Source organism: Equus przewalskii, chromosome 14 (genome assembly GCF_037783145.1).
Source record: "Equus przewalskii isolate Varuska chromosome 14, EquPr2, whole genome shotgun sequence".
Taxonomy (NCBI): domain Eukaryota; kingdom Metazoa; phylum Chordata; class Mammalia; order Perissodactyla; family Equidae; genus Equus; species Equus przewalskii.
In genome coordinates, this window is record NC_091844.1 from 63,828,637 (window position 1) to 63,847,723 (window position 19,087).

At 33.9% G+C, this 19,087-nt stretch overlaps 1 protein-coding gene across 27 annotated transcripts in view; it reads right to left on the minus strand.

Annotated features, from left to right (window-relative positions):
* BIRC6 (baculoviral IAP repeat containing 6) overlaps positions 1-19,087 on the minus strand; it is a 222,397-nt gene that overhangs the window by 115,470 nt on the left and 87,840 nt on the right. For 11 of the 27 annotated variants that reach the window (XR_011526608.1, XR_011526609.1, XR_011526610.1 and 8 more), the window contains 14 exons: positions 15,231-15,418; positions 14,090-14,422; positions 13,736-13,835; positions 11,608-11,822; positions 11,235-11,443; positions 10,559-10,905; positions 9,702-9,921; positions 9,065-9,198; positions 8,191-8,328; positions 6,284-6,411; positions 2,770-2,901; positions 1,711-1,926; positions 946-1,129; positions 168-323 (listed from right to left, as the gene is read on the minus strand). Coding sequence is in view for 24 of the 27 variants with exons in the window: in XM_070574115.1 (XP_070430216.1) it covers positions 168-323; positions 946-1,129; positions 1,711-1,926; positions 2,770-2,901; positions 6,284-6,411; positions 8,191-8,328; positions 9,065-9,198; positions 9,702-9,921; positions 10,559-10,905; positions 11,235-11,443; positions 11,608-11,822; positions 13,736-13,835; positions 14,090-14,422; positions 15,231-15,418 (2,700 nt within the window). In the remaining 3 variants the exon portion in view is untranslated. The remainder of the gene's footprint in view (positions 1-167; positions 324-945; positions 1,130-1,710; positions 1,927-2,769; positions 2,902-6,283; positions 6,412-8,190; positions 8,329-9,064; positions 9,199-9,701; positions 9,922-10,558; positions 10,906-11,234; positions 11,444-11,607; positions 11,823-13,735; positions 13,836-14,089; positions 14,423-15,230; positions 15,419-19,087) is intronic. The other 16 variants (XM_070574134.1, XM_070574131.1, XM_070574122.1 and 13 more) reach the window with 3 other exon arrangements.

Consider the following 19,087-nt stretch of genomic DNA (forward strand, 5'->3'; position numbering starts at 1 on the left):
CATATTTATCAGGAAAATAACTGATACTGTTACCAAGGCCAAAGATCTAATAGAAAAATATAGAAATTAATTTTATACTTCACTAACATTCTTAATTTTGAAATATATTTTCATTTAAAAAAAGAGCTAAAGGATAGTTTAAATGAAACATAATTCAAAGAATGTACCTGTCATATCATGTGTTAAAGGTTCATCTATAGTTTCCAGCAACTGAACTGAGGACTGTTGAAGGGAGTCATCAGAGTCGCCAGCTGTTGCACCTACATCCTCACTCACAGTTCCTTCCTCCATGGCTTCTGCAGCTACTGGAGCCAGTAATTCTCCTGTATGTAAGGAGACAGTCCTAACTGCTTTAATAATTTATAAATACACATCCAAATATAGGAAAGTCTATTTTCTCCTCCAGTTTAGAGAATGACAGCACGTATGCTCTAAGAACCATAAAGGATTCTGAGGCAAATGGTTCCCCACCTACATAAGGAAAAGCTAGAACCCATGGCATTACCGTCATAATGTAAAGACAAGTAGCTAGTAGAAAACACAAGACGTATAATATGAACAAGAAGTTGTTATAAACACTTTACATATATTAACACATATTCACCAAAACAACTTATAAGAAAGGCACTTTTTTTCCCGTTGTTTTATAGATAAAAAACAGGCAGAGAGAGTACCTTCGTCAAGCTCACATAAAGAACTAGTAAGCAGCTGACTGATGGTATTAATAGTGAAGCTGACTAGCTCCGATATCCCTGCACTTTAACAAACTGCTCCATAAAGACTTACATTTATACAAAACTAAGTATTTTTTGTATAAGTGGCTGCTACTGCTATAATGTTAAAGAGAGCTTTTATACTTTTGGGGGCTATAGTATCCTTTAAAGATTAGTCTAGCAATAACATGCTAATTTTGACATACCCTATGAAAAATAAATCCTGACAAACCTGCTAAAATATCCTGTAGCATACAAGTTAAGGAATACTGAGCCCAAGCACCACCCCAAGATATATCTCCTCTATTGAAGTCAGTTCCAACCAAAAGTAATAGCAGTCTCTCCAGTTGGGGTTCATTCACAATCTCACATAGATGTATCGTTGGCCTTGTGGCATTCGCAATGCGTGCAAGAACCTGTAATACATTTTATAAAATCATATACTTAAATAGTAATTACACGTTTTCTCCAAAAATAAAGTGTTACAGTTTTCAATGATGAGATATGCTTTTGGTATCAAAATAACTACTTGTCATGGGATGCAAAAGAAACTAATTTCATGGATCGAATATTAAAATCTGGGTTGAGTAGTTAAAAACAATTTCTATAAACAATGAATATGCTACAAGAAAGCCTTCAGAGCAATGAAATCCTCACATGACTATAATTCGACACTTATTTGTATATTTCCTATTTTAATTAACAGAAAAAAAGTAGGTTGGAGATAGATATATCCCTATTACCTACAATTCAAATCTACATTAATCTAGTTTTAACCTGATTAAAATACAAATCAGGTATCCTGAGAAACAAGAGACAAAATATTTTTTAAATCTTTCAAAGGACAATAAAAACAACTAAATTGCATAAAAGGAAAACCAATAAAAGCACTATTATTTCTATTAATAAAAAAAATCAATTAACAACTGCATGCTTTCTTAATTCTTTTACTTACCCTAAGTCTATAATTATAAATTATGCCTATTAGTTTACTTACCTTACAAACAAATAATAAAAGATCTGCATGACATGTAAAATCCATGGAGAGGAGAAACAAGACAAGCTTCTGCACTACTGAAATACAACGTTCATGGGCCAGAGTAAACGGAAGTGGTTCTATCTCCGGACTTTCTTTTGTGGTTGTAACTTCTGTGTCTAAATTAGAACGGGACCATTCTGCTGTCCGACGTAAACGAATTAAATCCTTAAAATGCTGTACGGAGAAATTTACAATACTTAAATCAATGTTTATTGAATGAAAATTCTTTCAGTACAAATTTATTTATGAAATGAAAATATTCACTCAGAAAACTTACTCTTCTAAAGAAAATTTTTAAATAAATCCTAACCTTCAAAAAGCAAGATTATTAAAAGTTATGCTGACCAATATACCTGAGGTTCTATTTTAGAGTAAGGTATAGGATATATAACAAAATTCCGGAAAAGTGAAATTCCACAGAAAGGCTACATTAAGTCAAATCTAACATCTTAAACATTACCAAACATCCTAAGCATAATTGATAAAAGGTGGAAGGTAAAGAAACCTAAGTAACTTCAATGATCGAGCATTAATTTCAGTGATTTCAATATCTAATGGAAGAACTATAACTTCATTATTTATAGAAACACAATGTACAAATTTGGTTGCTACATATAAATGTTATCCCCCAATATTAAAAAAAATACATATCAAGTTATTTTTTTAAATTTTATTTACCAATCATTGAACTTAATATTTACTTAGAAGGGACACATTAAGAAAATTGTACACTTCCTTGAGTCTTTTATCTTTAATTTACTGTAACACAATTCACTTTAAAACAAATACACTAGAAAAATATTCTAAGTCCACATTTATCATGTATTTCCTTGAGTTAAAAGCTACCTTCCCCCCCTTAAAAATTGTTTAGAATAGATTTTTCTGTTGATAAGCAAAATAACATATATTTAAATTTCCTGATCATTATTGAAGATACTTAACTACTCAAAGAATTTAAAATACTAAAAGGAAAGTAAGTTTTCTGAGATAATTACTTTAAGAAGTAACAGGACATACCTTTGAAGTGGCCTGCTTTAGTTTTGCTTGCTCTACCAGAAGTTTATATGATGATCCTTTGTTACTCTGTATTTTTTCTTTTTCCATCTGTTCCACCAAAGCCTTCTGTTTTGCTTTTAGTAGGTTAAGTTGCTTTAGAAAAAAAAAAAAAAAAGTTAATCTTACAGCTAACAAGACTAAAAACAACAAAGTAAATTATAATACTCCTCACAGAATAAGTAATTCCCTGAAAGGTCCAGTTTTAACTGTGTTGCTGATAAAAAAAAAAATCATTTCCAAATCCCAACTACAATATCTCTCCATGTTACAATCAAGAATTAATCAATTCCTTACCCATGGGAGAAGCGAAATAACTGGAACACTTTCTTATGTGAGCCACTCATGAGACTGACTGATAGATACTCTTTCAGAGAGAGGATAAGAATTATTTAAAATACACGAGGAAAACATTTTTTTTGCACAATAGTCTAAGTTTTGATTTTATGGAAATCTCTCTCAAGAGTAGCACATTTTTTGATCTGCATTTTTTATTAACTAAAATTTTTATTGAGATAACTGCAGATTCATATGAAGTTTTAAGAAATAATACAGACAGCTCTTGTACACTTCACTCAATTTCCCCTGATGATAACATTTTGCAAAACTACAGTATAATATCACCACAGGGTAACGACATTGTTACAATTCACCAATCTTATTCAGATTTTTCCAGTTTCACTTGTAGTAATTTGTGTGTGTGTCTGTGTTTCTGTATTTTAGTTGTATAGAATTCTACATGCGTTGGTTCATGTATCCACCACTACAATTATATGAAAGAGTTCCATCATCACAAGGTTCCCTCATATTGTTCTTTTACGTTACCCATCCATTGTTCAGATTGCCCACCCAACTCTCTCCTATCCCATCTGACCCATCCCTAACCCCTGGCAACCACCAGTCTGTAGCAATGAGCAAACAGACCAAAAGGGAGAAAAAAATCTCTGCCCAGCAAAGTCTTAAGAATCTGTTGAATGACTTCCCCATATAGCCATCTATGCAGAACATTACTCTAAACAGAAAGTCAACTAGAAAGTTATAACCATAATTATAAATGAATAATTTAGTCAAGAACTTAATATACCTACTTTTCAAAGAATATTTCTTAAATTTCTACTATTGATACATATTTCTGTTATCAGGAAAAAAGCAATAATAATATATTATAAAGAAATATCCATTTGGCTGTTATCTCCATATATGAAGATAAACGTATCCTAAGTTAAAACCAGCATGCACATGTATGAAATAATCAATACATGTTACGTGAACGTGTGAAGAACTACTACAAATCAGTGTTTCAGAAAATTGTTCCAAAAGTTCTACAATTAACATACACAACTACAATCAAGAAAAAATATAATTTTTATTTTGAAACAACCAAAATCTTAATAATTTAAATCACTGTACCGACATTTCTGCTCTACAATATCCCACAATAAGTTCGCAACCTGATGACCAATCACCCCCGAATACATTACTGGTATTTCCTAGAAACAAGAACCTTCTCCACAAACCACGATACAACCATGAAAATCAGAGCCGTAACACTGATGCACTGCTACCAACTTTTCCTCAGACCCCATTTTAAGTTTTGCCAACTGTCCCAATCATGTCCCTCGTAGTAAAGAATAAAATAGCGATATTTTACTAAGAAAAATCCACTGGGTTATATTCTAGGTTCATCTTCCACCTTCATATCCTAAATTAAATACAGTAAGCGTACTATTAAGTGCTCAATACATTTTAACTGGATTTGAAAGAATGCAAACTAGTACTACCTAAAATTAGTTGTCTCAACAAGAAAAAGAGTTGAGGAAAAAGATTCAGATCAATCTTCTTGCAAACGATCGAATAGTTACCTCACAGCTGAAAAACTTAGAAGTGAAAATAAACAATTTGTTGCTAACCCACTTTCTAAAAACAACCCAAAGTTTTCACAAACTTGCCAGATCCTAAGGGTTTTCATATAAAATCTCATTTCATCTTAAATCAATTATATAAATATTTAGTAACAACACACTAGGCTCTGTACCAGCTATCAAGGATATAGTCTATATCCTTGTATCTAGTATAAGAGAAAGAGGAAGACAGATTTTAAAAAGTAATTATAATAAAGTCCTAGCTCCTAAGAATCTGACATTAGCTACAAACCTCACTTCCACATCAAATGCACATCAAATAAATTTTATGCGTAATTTCAAGAGAGATCATGGAACTAATTGAGACAGAAACCACAAGAATCCCCAGGCATCCTGCAATAAAACCATATTTCTAATATATGATATTTTCTGTGAAGGAAAGAGTGATTGAGGGAACGTTGTGTATGTGTGTGCATGCATGCATGCATGCATTTGCACACTGAAGAAGCAGAGAGAGGAACACATATGCATATTTGTTTATGCTTCAAAGAGGAACAATTAAAGAATAAACCAAAAACTAAAAGGTTCATCAACAAGAAAATGGATAAACAGATTTTGGAACATCCAAAAATGGAATAATGGTCAGGAATAAAAAAGAACAACTGATAGACTCAACAATATGGATGAATCCAAAAAATATCATTTTCAGCAAAAGAAGCCAGGCATAAAAAAGCACATTTCATTTTGAGCAAAAAAAGTCAGACAAAAGAGCACTCTGCATGATTCCTAACAATATTTTAAGAAATCATTTACTCACAGTGAAATGCACAAATCTCATGTTAAACAAAATTAAGAAATCCCAACAAAAAATTGTGATGAATACAATGGAATGAAAAATATAGGATACACAGGGAATATACTGCATGGGGTATTATCCTAATTTAGAAAGAGAAGACCTCTTTGAGGACATGAACATGAACTAATGCCGGAAAAATAAGTTAGTGATCCAAGCAAAAGAGTCAACTAAGTGGTTGGAGGAGAGGGGGAAGACTTGGCACATACAAAAATCCTGGATGAGAAAACTGGTGTGGGTGGTCCAGGAACTCAAATTCCATATGGCAAGGACAAAATTCAAACCTGAAAGTTAGAGGGGCAGATGATAAATACCCCAAAAGCAATAAATATTAAGGAGTTTTACCTTCATCCAAAGGTCAACTGGAAACCACTAAGAATTTAGAGAACTGATAGTATCAGGTTTGTATTTACAAAGAACTATCTAGGAGCAGCATGAAAAATAGATTGGCTTGAGAAAAAACAAAGGCAGAGAGGCCTTTTGACCAGGCAAAGGATAATGATGGCCTCACTTAGAATGGTAGTAATAGAGATGTGATGAGGTAGACAGTTTAAAGGACATCACCAAACATCTGTAAACTTCATATTCCTGCTATCTTAGAAATAAGGAAACTCAGTGTCAATTGACACAAGTATTAAATAATTTCCCTAAATTAAGTAGCTCGTTAAATGGCATATCCAGGATATGATGGCAAGTATATCTCATGCAACCTCCGAAGGAATGTTCTCAAACATTAATATTTTTAAAAAGTATTGAAAATTACCTGTTTATGATGAACTAGCTGCTTTCTGATTTTTCTGGAATATAATCTATCAAGGCTACTGCTGCCTTTGGAAGATCTATTTATGTTCTGAGTATGTAGATTATTGTTAATAAAACTCCACTGGTTACCTACACAGCAAGGAAAAATTTTATTAATAATTCTGTTAAATGTGATTTTAAAATACTTTTCATACTTAGAAAACACAAAATTATAAATGTGCCAATCATGAAAAGGCATTTTTAAAGAAAATTAAGGAAACCATTATAAAGAAATTGCTAGGAAGATCTGACCCTAGAAAGGTTAACCTAGACTCTAAAAGACTTTAAGACCAGAGTTCTGTCTCCAATCTTTCTTTTAAGATAACAGCCAGCTATTTCTATAATTGTTTAAGATTAATCTTTGTACAACGCAACTTTGATAATGTCAGTCAATTTTAACAAAAACGTTCACTACTGGCTCTTTCAAACTCAAATGCTTTTGTGCAGGGACCCAAAGAAGGGGTACTCAATTAATTTGACTTAATGACTGCAAAAAGAAGGCTGAATAGTTCAAAAACCATGCTGCGTAGCTCTACTTATTCTCATTTTTTGGAATGTCTTCAGACTATTCTTCAAGCATCATTCTGCTCAATTCAGGCCTACTTCTACCACACTTTAACCATCTCCAATTATTTGTTCATGTCTGCTTAGTCTAAAGATATCTTTTTCTATCTCTATATCCATTTGTCAAGTCAGTTCAAATTCTTCAAACCCTAAAAAAACAAGTTTTCCACCAGTGTGTTTCCATTGTGTCTGAATGATATAAATAAAAACTAAGACCTCCAAGACTATCTGGTATATTCCAACTTTATATTGTAGCTATATTTCACTCTGTCTTACCTCTATATCCTATAACTGAATAAACTGACCCACAGACATACACTTGTTAAAAAAAAAAAATTTCCTGTACACGAGAAGAATTCTCTACCCTCTTCCCAAACATAATGTGCACCATAAACAATTGATTCACCTATAAAACATCTCGAAAGATCTTTAAATACTAGGATTCTGACAAAATAAAACTCCAAATTTTATGGCATTTACTGGCTGTATATCCATATTAGATGTCACTATTTCAAATCCTTTATGAAAAGTCTTGTTAACTTGGAAGAAGGGAAGAAGGCAATTTGTCTGGCAGTTTGATTTCCTTTAATTTTTAAATTTTTCTGCGTCTCTAGCTTATGGAGAAAGGTTACAACTCAACAAAAAAATTGAGAATTTCTGTATCTAAGCATAAAAGCCACTTGTACTTAATCAGTAGAACTATACTTTATAATGGTAAACCGAATGACACACTACACTAAAATAAAATTACAAGAACTCTTCATAGATGTCCTTTTCATAACTATATTTATATGTATGCTATTAAAAAGCACTTACAAGTATTTTATTGTTTTTTTTTTTTGAGGAAGATCAGCCCTGAGCTAACTGCTGCCAATCCTCCTCTTTGTGCTGAGGAAGGCTGGCCCTGAGCTAACATCTGTGCTCATCTTCCTCTACTTTATATGTGGGACGCCTACCACAGCATGGCTTGCTAAGCGGTGCCACGTCCACACCCGGGATCCGAACCAGCAAACCCCAGGCCTCCAAAGCGGAATGTGTGCACTTAACTGCTGTGCCACCAGGCCGGCCCTAAAAAGTGTTTAAATGAGCATAGAGGAAAATCTTGAGAAAGGCATGATTCTATTTAGAAACTAAAAGCCATATTCAGACAAGGGGCTTGTCCATAAAGTCTTTCAAAAATAAATTCTATCCTTAAACAGATTCCTGTTGATATTTTACATAAATTATATGCAGCTGGAATCTCCAGACCAACAGTGCACTGTCACTCAAAATCCCCACCAAGAGATTATTATAAACTTCTGATACCTGTCAGAAACCTCTCTCTGTCTTTACCATTCAAAGGTTTCTTTGCAGCTGCGGCTTCATCTTCAACAGTTGCCACATAATCCAGCAACCTGGACACCAGCATAACAACCCAACTGATCATGGGAATATCTAGTACTCCTATACAGAGATGAGAGGGAACAAAATAATCAGGCGACTCTAAAAGTCCTAAGGAAGTCTAATAAAATAATTATGAGACAAAACATTTTATAAGACCGAAACACACCATATCATTACTAACACTAATATTTATTTATAATAAGCCTCAAAATTAGACCTATGGCTACAAATTGAATAATACATTAAATCTAATGGAAGATACAAATGCTTCATGGTACAAAAATAAATTCCTAAGTGTACGGTGAATCCAAGAGATGAGAACTTTTAAACTAGAAAACAAGGAATAAAATGCTATTCTTAGACTTACAGACGATTGAAATAAAAAATCTAACTCTCGATTTATAATTCATATAGCTTTAAATTATGTTCTAAAGTTTTTAATCCACTACTTTTTTGCTCATATGAAATTCATTATCAATAATCAGAACAGCAACGGTGCCTGAAAGCTTAAACTTAAATCAGAGAGTTGATTTTAGTTATGACAGCATAGAAAAAACATACTACAATTTCTAAGTTCAAAATTTAAATAATCAAAAACTAATAGATTTAAAAAGCAATAACCATATGGCAGTCAATCACATGAAGGCTGGTCATTCTAAAAAGTCTCTATCATAAAAATATTAACAAAATGTGCAGCAATGAATATTAAAATAAGTATTTCAGACTAGCCATTTTATAGAAGTAGTATTTATACAAATCTTATGTTTTTACTAAAGATCACTGCTTTAAATAATACCTTCTGTCCTCCTATGCACGGGTAACTGTGGCTGAAGAGGTGACAATAAATTATCCAAGAGATTAAGTAAGCTCTCTAATACTCCACTATTACTAAGTGACCTTTGACCAATGCAGGAAAGTAACATGAAGACCCTAAAAAAAAGATATAAATAAAATACCCAGTATGAATCAACTTAATTGTTCACTTTAAAAATAATTTACGCTGAAATTTAATAGAGTAATGATAGAATATTTGGTTCTTAGCAAGATTTGTATCTCAAGTTACATTAACATTAGCTCTTTTCAAGCTATTGGTTATATTTTTCTAAGTTTATCCACAAGAAATCAGGTAGAGAGAAATTTAGGCTAAAAAAGCACATTTAACACATACAGTACACGATCTAATAAGAAATACTTGCAAACACAGATCTATAAACTCCACAGATTCAATCAGGAAACAAAAGAAGGCAGTCTTGTTATGTCACGTATAACCTTCTTCAGTATGCCCTTCACTGGGCATTCCTCAAACTGTGAAAAGCCATGCTTCATTTCTCCACACTCAGTATCCACACACATACACGATTTCAAAATGTGAACATTGATGGTGAGAAGCACAAATCACTAACAACAAATAATGCCAATATTTTCTGACCTACCTATCCTGCGGAAAGATGAGAAGCTGCTCTGAGTTGTACAATTCCTGAAGAACATTAGAAAGAAACTGACCCCACCATCTTTCACCACCACAGAGTTGGACAAGCAGAAGACCGGTATGTAATCGTATCTTGGGGGTTCCACTGATGCACAAGTGTTTAAAAAGCTCTTCGCAGGCCTGGGCATGAAATGTGCTCTGCAAAACTGCAGGAACAGAGTGTCCTATTACAAGAAAGAAAACAGTAAAATTTCCTATTTACGTGTATGCTGTAATATCAAAGTCAGCATGCCTAGATATGTTTTCTTCTTTACCAGCAGTCAGTACACAATTACATTCTACTTGTTTTGCTATTCATTTATTCACTCCTCATATACGGAATTTTAATTGCTGAATACTTGAGGAAGAGACGAATTAGCACTTAATTATATTTCTTACATGTTGAATTGGGTGTTATCAGATGGCTGTGTGAGAGTGTGTGTGTGTGCGTGTGTGCGTGTGCATGTGTAATGATCAAAAGTAGCTCCTAGATAGAAAACAACAGTCCTACATTAGATTAGCAATTTACCAATAGTTGTGTAGCTCCTGCACTTTTAAACAGTATCTCTTATTTTGCCAGTAACACAATGATGTGGCACATCAACAGCAGAAACTCAAGAAAAGAAAGAACCAAAAATCCATTTCAGAAAAACAAATAAAAATCAGGGGGAAAAAAATTAGCTGACCAAAAAAAAATCAATACTCACATTAGAAAGGATATCAAAATTAACAGTACTCAGGAAATATTAACACAACAAAACACACAACAAAATCACATCAAATACATTCACAGCCTTTAAAATACTTAAGCCAAATACGAACCATTGGAAGAGTGAAGAAGGCTGAGCAAAGTGTCCAATAAATATCTGATGATAGTACGCAGCTGCTCTGTGGAAGACGTCTGAATTAAATCTTTTGGATCTGATGTTTCATTCAACATCTTTCTACTTGCACCTAGAGCTACTCTGAGCCTCTGCACTGCATTATGAGCCAAATTTAGTTGAAGCTGCAGCTGAATACAATCCTGATAGGCAGAAAAAACTCGACTGTCTTCCTCGACTGCCTTGTCTGGCTTTCGCAAAAAATATTGTGCATTGTTGGCACTGTTGAGAGGAGGAAGATCGATACTTTGCAAAAGAGTTTCCAGTCGATGACAAGCTAGATTATACCTATAAGTAAAAAATAAATGAACAAGATAATTCCTGCAATGTTCTCTTGGATGTGCATGTACAAATATACACTAAAAATTAAATCTCTAAAACAAGTTAACATACAATCACTAAAAAGAATTAATCAATTGGTAAATACTAAATAGAGCCAATTATTTGATCAAATATATTAATGCATTCAATATTATTGTAATGTCCTAGTGTCCTACTTCCTTTTATTCTTTTATATACACCTATAAAAAGACATTTCTTGACAAATATACACACAAGACATCATACAAAATAAAGGATTTCAATAATATTAAAATGTACTGCAATTTTCAACCAACCTGCACTGTATATCCTCCTGGAGGGCAACCATCATTGCTAAATGCTGGTCAATTTCTGGTTGGTTTGCAGATTCTCCCTCTCCCCTTAGAGGATCATGCATTAACTTCAGTTCACTCTCCCAAGGCAAGATATAGGTATGACCATAGTAAAATCCTAAGGGGATTTTGGCTCTGGCATTTGTACTTCCATAACGTCCAATGACAGTGATCTGAAATGAAAAATTATAAATATACATACACACTCATCTGCAACAAAATCTGAGTAATGTATTTAAAAAGATATAGTTATGGTTTTTAATTAGATGCTGAATATTTTTCATAACTTGTCAGAAACATGGAAAGCATATCAATTCACTTTCTTGAAGTTCTTTACCTTCATGAATCTGCACACAGGAGGTGGTATCAAGTCATGAAGAATTAGTGAATGGGTGCTTATATCAGTTGCCACTACCAATCGCCTCCCATCCACCTCTTCTCCTAATGTCCAAATGTCAATTGACAAGGAGGCCAAGTCTCCACAAGTGGGAATCAATACATCCGTCAACAGTATTGGTCTGCCAAAATCCAAGGTCACAAATCTCCTTGCTCCTATGAGAGAGAGCAACAGTTTGGAACATTCATTGTAAAAAATATGAAATCAACTCACTAAACTACAAATAAATGAGAAGAAAAGTTAGTAAGTAACTATTCAAAACTTTTCCGAAACCTCAGTCTACGTTAGTTTGAACCCCAACTTAAGTAAAAATATACAAAAGTTTACTATGAAGGCAATCAACTGTATATATAAGCTTAACTTAAAACAGTAAAGCAAAAAACTTAACTGAGCAAAAATAATACATAGATTAATTCTATAAAGTACCTATCTGCTCATCTTTTAGCCATTTGGTCTTTTTTTTTAATTTCACAACTAGATGTGCTAATGACATCAAATTGTATTACTTGATTTTAGTTTTCTTAAGCCTTGTCTAACTTCTTATAGAGTTGCATCTTAAATTGGTGTTAAGATATAAAGTAAAAGTACAAGGCTGAAACGACATGTAGTCACAACTACCACAAAAATATTTCTTAGGAAAGTCCTCCAATGGAGACAGATACAGCTTATCTCAAACAATGTTTTTCCCCACATCCTGACACATCCCTGTCTCTTCAGCTCAGTAGATGAAGTAGATGGCTTACTTTTAAGGGCCACACTAAAGAGGTAGTATGTCTCTTTTGTGTAAGCACTAAAATCACACTCAGCATGGTTGAGATGCTCACACTAATGAAAGGAAAGGATGATCTGAGAGGAACAGAAGAAGGAGCACATTTGCATCTCTCATCTCACACACATTTCAGGTGACAAGCTCAATTAGTGAAACAGTATGCAGAATCATCAATAATATCATAATTCTTTTCATTCTTTATCGGGTTGAGGTGAGGTAATAACCTTACCAGCTACATTTTACAGTGAAGGAATCCAACTAAATTAAACTTCTAGGACTAGTGCTACTCTTGATGGAGCTAGTTTAAAAGAAAACAAGGCAGTTACCAATACTCTCCTAAACCGAAAAAGTATTAAACAACAAAAAACATAATTCTCCTCCTTAGGGGCTTATGTGTCACAGTCAATTCCATAGATAAAAAAATCAAATCACAGTATAAACAACTGCTCACATTTCATAAGGCCACACAACAACAAATTTCACTCAATGTTGTAAACACTAACGTTGTTACCAACGAATGATTAGTTAGGCAGAAAACACCATTAAGACTTTTGCTATTTTTTTAAAATTCTCTCTTCCAAAGAGGAAATAGCCTACTGCAATAAAGCGAATACAATTCAACTGCTCATATAATGAAAAGTGATAGAGTAAGCACTGTATTCAAGTTACTTCCTCCTATAAAACATGCCTAAGGATTTTGCTGAATACTTCTGCTGTTGAAGCCAAGAACTAAGAGTTGATAGGATTATAAGGTAAAATTTATCTATAGATTATTAGTAAACATGCTCTAATTGAAAGCACCTATCCCAATTACAGGTCTCTAGCATATAAGCATGGTACAAGCTAAGGTAAAATTTGAGTCATCCAGACATCATGAAGTGTTATTAATCTTACTCAGTTATTATAATTAGCAGGAATTCTGTCTGCTGTTCTCAAGAAATGGTTCCAATGCCAGAATGCTAGTCTTAGGAATACTTCTTTAAAGTGTAACTTCCACTGTAATGGCAATTGAGCAGCTACAACAGACAGATAAGTCAATCATAGTTCAACAGGTGAGAATCACATACAGATCAAATCCACTGTTTGGACAAAATTAGTGAACCTACTTAGCAGCACTCTTCTAATCAACTTGGCAAGCACACAGCTTGAGCTTTATGTAGTGCTTATTGGTAAAATGTACTTACCCAAAAGCAGATGCTTGCAAAGATATTTGCAAAGGAAAATCAAACTACTGAATACTGAGTCCTCAAAGGGCTGGAACACTAGGCAAAAAAATATTTTAATAAAGTCAAAGATTACCTGAATGCATTCGCTCTATAATAATGGACTGGTGAGGTGGAGGTTGAAGAAAATGTGAAGCATGAGAAATTGCAAGGGCAAGACCAGAACCAAGTGGATTCTAGAAAAGAAAAAAGTATAATTCCATATTGATATTACTCTTGCTCTACAAAAACTAGTAACCATAATAGTAACCATAATATCAAATTAACAGGTTTCATTTCTTGATGTATATTCTCTAATATTTTATAAAAGAAAATAATCTAATTCAATATATCAAGCTGGATAATAAAATTTTTCCTACTAACGTTACAGTATACATCAAAATATTTTTAAATGTCTAAGCGAACATCTATTTAAAATATAATAATTTACCATTCGGGACTTGTTGGAATTTTTGTTATGTGCAGCAAGATTGACTGTTGGGGGATCAATAACTGAGCCCGGGAAAAGCTGTGCAAGTTCGGCATTAATCACAACGGAAACTGCTTCATTGGGTGGGGTGAGTGGTGGAGTCATAAAAAGTGGTGTTGTTTTTGGAGTGGGTGGAATAACATCAGATGGATGAATGAAGAATCCAGGGGCTGCCACTGGGTTGGAAGGCACAGAGTTGTGAACAGGACCTACTGCTGATACTGCTGATGCTGCTGACGCTGCTGCAGCTGCTGCAGCTGTCGTCTGATGTAATTTGGCTTCCAGCTTTGCTTTCTGTAAAAGAAGTAAAAGCAACAAATATAGACCAATCCTGCCTATCTTAATACTACATATTAAGTATTGTGTACTTCACATACAATACACATGGGGAATACTACACGGGTACATATTATGAAGATAAACATGATTAACTGGATTCTAGTTAAATAAAAATGAAATTAAACTAAAAATGGACTTAACATGATGGAGTATTTCTTTGCTATATAAATTTTGTTAAATATTTGATACAAAATTTCCTGAGTATTGGGAACTAGGACTTTCTCAAAGTAAAGGTGGAAAGGAAGTAGAATTAAATGTAAATAAGAAAATTAAGCTCTCCTCAAAACAAAATATTAATTGGAGGTGGATTCTCATGATGCATAACCTGATAGAATTTATCACCTGGAACTGCATAGGCTGCATTTAGATCATGACGAAATCTCCAAAACAACTGTTGTTATAACTGAATTTTAATTCACATTAACCTAATTGGTCTTTACAAGGTTTTAGGTTCTTCAATCCATAAAAATAGTAACTGGAATGTTTGACCAAGAATGTTTAAACAGAGTAAGAATGAATTTTACTTAAAGACTGCAAAAAAAGAAACAACTATATTCCTGCAGATATGTATCAAATAAAATGCACCTATATAATTTTTAAAAATTTAAATATATCACAGACATTACCTCAATTTTTGTAGAAAATGATTAGCTCAGATCGGTCACCCTACTTTCCTTTATGAAAATAATGGTCATTTTTACAGTACTTTTTCAGCTTTTGAAGTTTAGAGACAGCATGAACAAAGAGCCAAATAGTCTCCAACCTGTTGCTGAAGCTTCAAAAGCTGCTGCTGTTTCTCTTGCAGCACCTGTAGCTGTTGCTCGGCTGAAGCCATTGCATGAGAGAGAGACTGCAAAGCTACCTGGGCTGCTGAACTCAGGGCTGTCGAGGCTTCCCCAACTGTCCCAGATGAGAGTCCACCTACTGCAGGAGTAACCCCGAAGGAACTCACTGGCATAAGACAAGGGGAAAAAAACAAAAGACAAAAAACCAGGATGAAGAAAAAGTTTACAGAAAAACATATACGCAGTATACAATTTTGACACTAAAACTATAGTTACTTTTCATTTTAAAAGATAGGAATCTAGAGAGTATAAATAAGGAAATCTTAATGGTAAAAGTATATTGATAATAGTATTCAAGCTTAAGGGATTTAGAAATAACTTCTAAATCAAACAAAAAGTAGTATACTTTTGAGTTTAAAAATATCTTCAGCATAGAAGAAATTTCATTTAACATGGCTAAAACAAAAATACAAGAGTTATCTTATTACACAATTTGAGCATAAGAAATAAACTAAAATTTCCTTTACTAAGTTTTCTTACAACAAAGACACCTCCTTCTCCCTCCCCCAAAACACTCGAAAAGACCTTCAATTATAAGAACATCATTTAAACAGAATGACGACACATTTCCTCATTTTAAAGCACAGCCTTAGACAGAGAGTCTGGCCCGCACAGAACACGTAAAGCAATGTTTCCTACCATTTGCTCCCCAGAACAGTAATATGGAAGAATCATGTCCCGTGCACAAATAACCCTGACACCTACTGTTTACCTATGAACATTATCATCATTAAAGGTCTATGAAATATTACAAGTTAAAAAATTTCTTTGACTTTCTTTTTCAATGTTCTTCAAATATGCACTATAAAAGAACTCTTTTCCCATTATATATTTACCAATATTCGAGGAAAACATTTTGGAAAAAGCTGAGATAAAAATTTAATCTCACAAATAAATCAAACAGCTCAGCACAAAACAAGTAGAGGCCACATCTAGCAGGAGCATTAATATTTGCATCATACCAGGCCTTTACTAGAAAGTTGTACTCAGGAAGGATAACTGCTACGATAATAGAAAATGCTTAGCGTCCATTACCACATGACACAGTTTTAGTTAATTACTACATTCAACAGATGAACACCCTGAGAAGCAGATACCATGATCCTGTTTCTTAGTTGATTAAGTAAAGAATGGCTCAGAGAAGTTATCCTGTAGAGCTGACAGTGGTACAACTAGGATTAGAACCAAGAGTTATGTGAAACCAAAGCCAATGTGAGGCACAGCGCTAAATATGGAACTTATATCAACTCATCTAATCTTTGTTAGTGTAGCGTACTCTGACAGTTTGGCTTTTCTTTTCATAATGCAAGTGCCGGACTTAAGCTTTGATTGTGGAGGCATCCACTTCAAAGGCGGCCATCTCGAATAAACACAGCCACACAACTAGATAAACAGCCAGGATGCGAGCATGCCCCCGGCAACAGGCTCCTTTATTTTAGGGATCCTGCTTAATTCAGATAACTGGCCATTTGGGCAGCTTGGTTTTTTTCCTTTCTTATTCTCTCTTCTCTTGCTTTAAATTCTAGCTCTTACCTTTTAAATTCACCAATAAAGAGTGAGCCCGCGAAACCCTCAACCCCAATGAAAGCAGGACCGCAGGCCCATACTTGCTCTCTCTCTCTAACCATGACCTCACTGTGTGCCCCCGTGGCATGGTTTGTCCACTCCAGGTCCTGTAACTAATAAACTTTTTTTCTTCAAAATTTCCTAATGATTATTACCGAAGGGCGTCTTGCAATCACAGTAAGAACCACAAGAGTCAATCTAGTCAGAATATTGGGTTGGAAAGGGGAGAGGTTGTGGGACGTTTGCTGGGGCCCAACCCAGGTGAGTGCTCCCAGGCATTTCTAGCTGATTACTATCCATACATAGGGTGAGATCGATATGCTGAGACTGGCACAAAACACTGCAACGGCACATAGGTAGGTACTACTGTCACTCCATTTTACAGATAATGAATCTAAAGTTCACGGAAGTAATGAAAAGGAAAAAAACAGGTAATCTGAGAGCCTATCTTAACATCTACCAATGGCTATATTATGCCAGGATTCAAATAATCTATAAAAAAACAATTAAGCTATAATCAAGATAGTAATAACAAAACTGCACATAGCTTCTCACAATTAAAAATCTCAATTAAAAATCAAACACATTTATTACAGTACAGCCATACTACGTCTTATTTAACTTACACAAATTCAACTATATAAGCTTGGTCAAAGAAAAAAGCAATCATATCTCATATGAGCTGTATGCCCCGAAACGAAATCTATCTGTTTCATGTAGGGTTTCACCAAAGCAACAGCCATTAACTCCAACTCTAGAGGGAAAATTATTAGACTTAATGAAGGATTTATGTTGTACTTTCTGGGTAATTTAAGTGATTTTCAATATTAACCATGAGTATTTTAGCCCTTTATTGACTTTAAAATCTAATGCCCAAATAATATTTATGAGAAAATGAATTAAGTCACTACAGACACATAATAGACATAAATAACCCAAGGAAAACAAGTCATCCTGCTACTATAAAACTAATTTAAAAATCTTTTGCACAGCCTGAGTTTTCAATAATCCTTTTCTATTTTTATACAAAGGGCCTCAAAAACTAGCTATCAAAAAAAGAGGTGAGAACAAGACAAATTCCTCTACTAGTGGTGGTTTCAACCTGCACGGAATAAAGAGGTGATTCTTCTATAGACAAACTACCTTTGCAAAGACAAGACCAGTTCTATGCTTGCTTTGAAGGAGAGGAAATAGGTAGGGAGTATGATGGAATACTTTTTTCTCCAAACCTAATCTTTTATCTGTTTTAAATTTTATACCTTCTGAAAACATTACTTATCCAAATACATGATTTTCTTAAGATGAAAACTTTAGATACTTAATTTCATAACAGTTCCAAGAAAGAACCTGATTTATAACTAAAGAGTTCTCTGAAAATTCAATTTCTTGTCATGGCATATTTCTATTTCAGTGTAAATGTACACGTTTCTACAAAATGACTATATAAGTCCAAGAAAACAAACACAAATAAATTTTGACCCTTCTGGCATCTCCATATAAAAGAAATATTAGATTTTAATTTCATTTTAAATTAAAACTCTCATCTTAACTACATAAGCCATGAATTTCACTTAGTGGTTACTTCCACAATTTTAAGACATAAGATGCTTCTAAATAAAAAGGCACTCAAATAAAGAACTGACAAGTTCCTTTTAAAACCTTCTGCCATTCTGGAGACAACAACAACAAAATTAAATTTTTCATAACTTCGCAAACTATTTTTACTTTGTGTTAAACTGATGAAGAAAACAAAACGACATTCACTTACACAAAATCACCAACAGCAGAATTAATTCAAGACAATATTCAAACCCTTCCGTGACTGTAATATAAATATAAAACCATGCACCAATTTTTTTTTTTTAAGATTTTTTCCTTTTTCTCCCAAAGCCCCCCAGTACATAGTTGTGTATTTTTAGTCGTGGGTCCTTCTAGTTGTGGCATGTGGGATGCCACCTCAGCATGGCTTGATGAGTGGCGCCATATCCGTGCCCAGGACTCAAACCGATGAAACTCTGGGCTGCCAAAGCAGAACATGCGAACTTTAACCACTCAGCCATGGGGCCAGCCCCCACCAACATTCTTAATTATAAAAATTTCAATTATTTGTGACAAGATAGAACTAATTGTACATAACACTGATCCTACAATACGAGGAAAAAACAAAGAAAACAAGATGTACAAAATAAACATGAATTCCCATTGATTA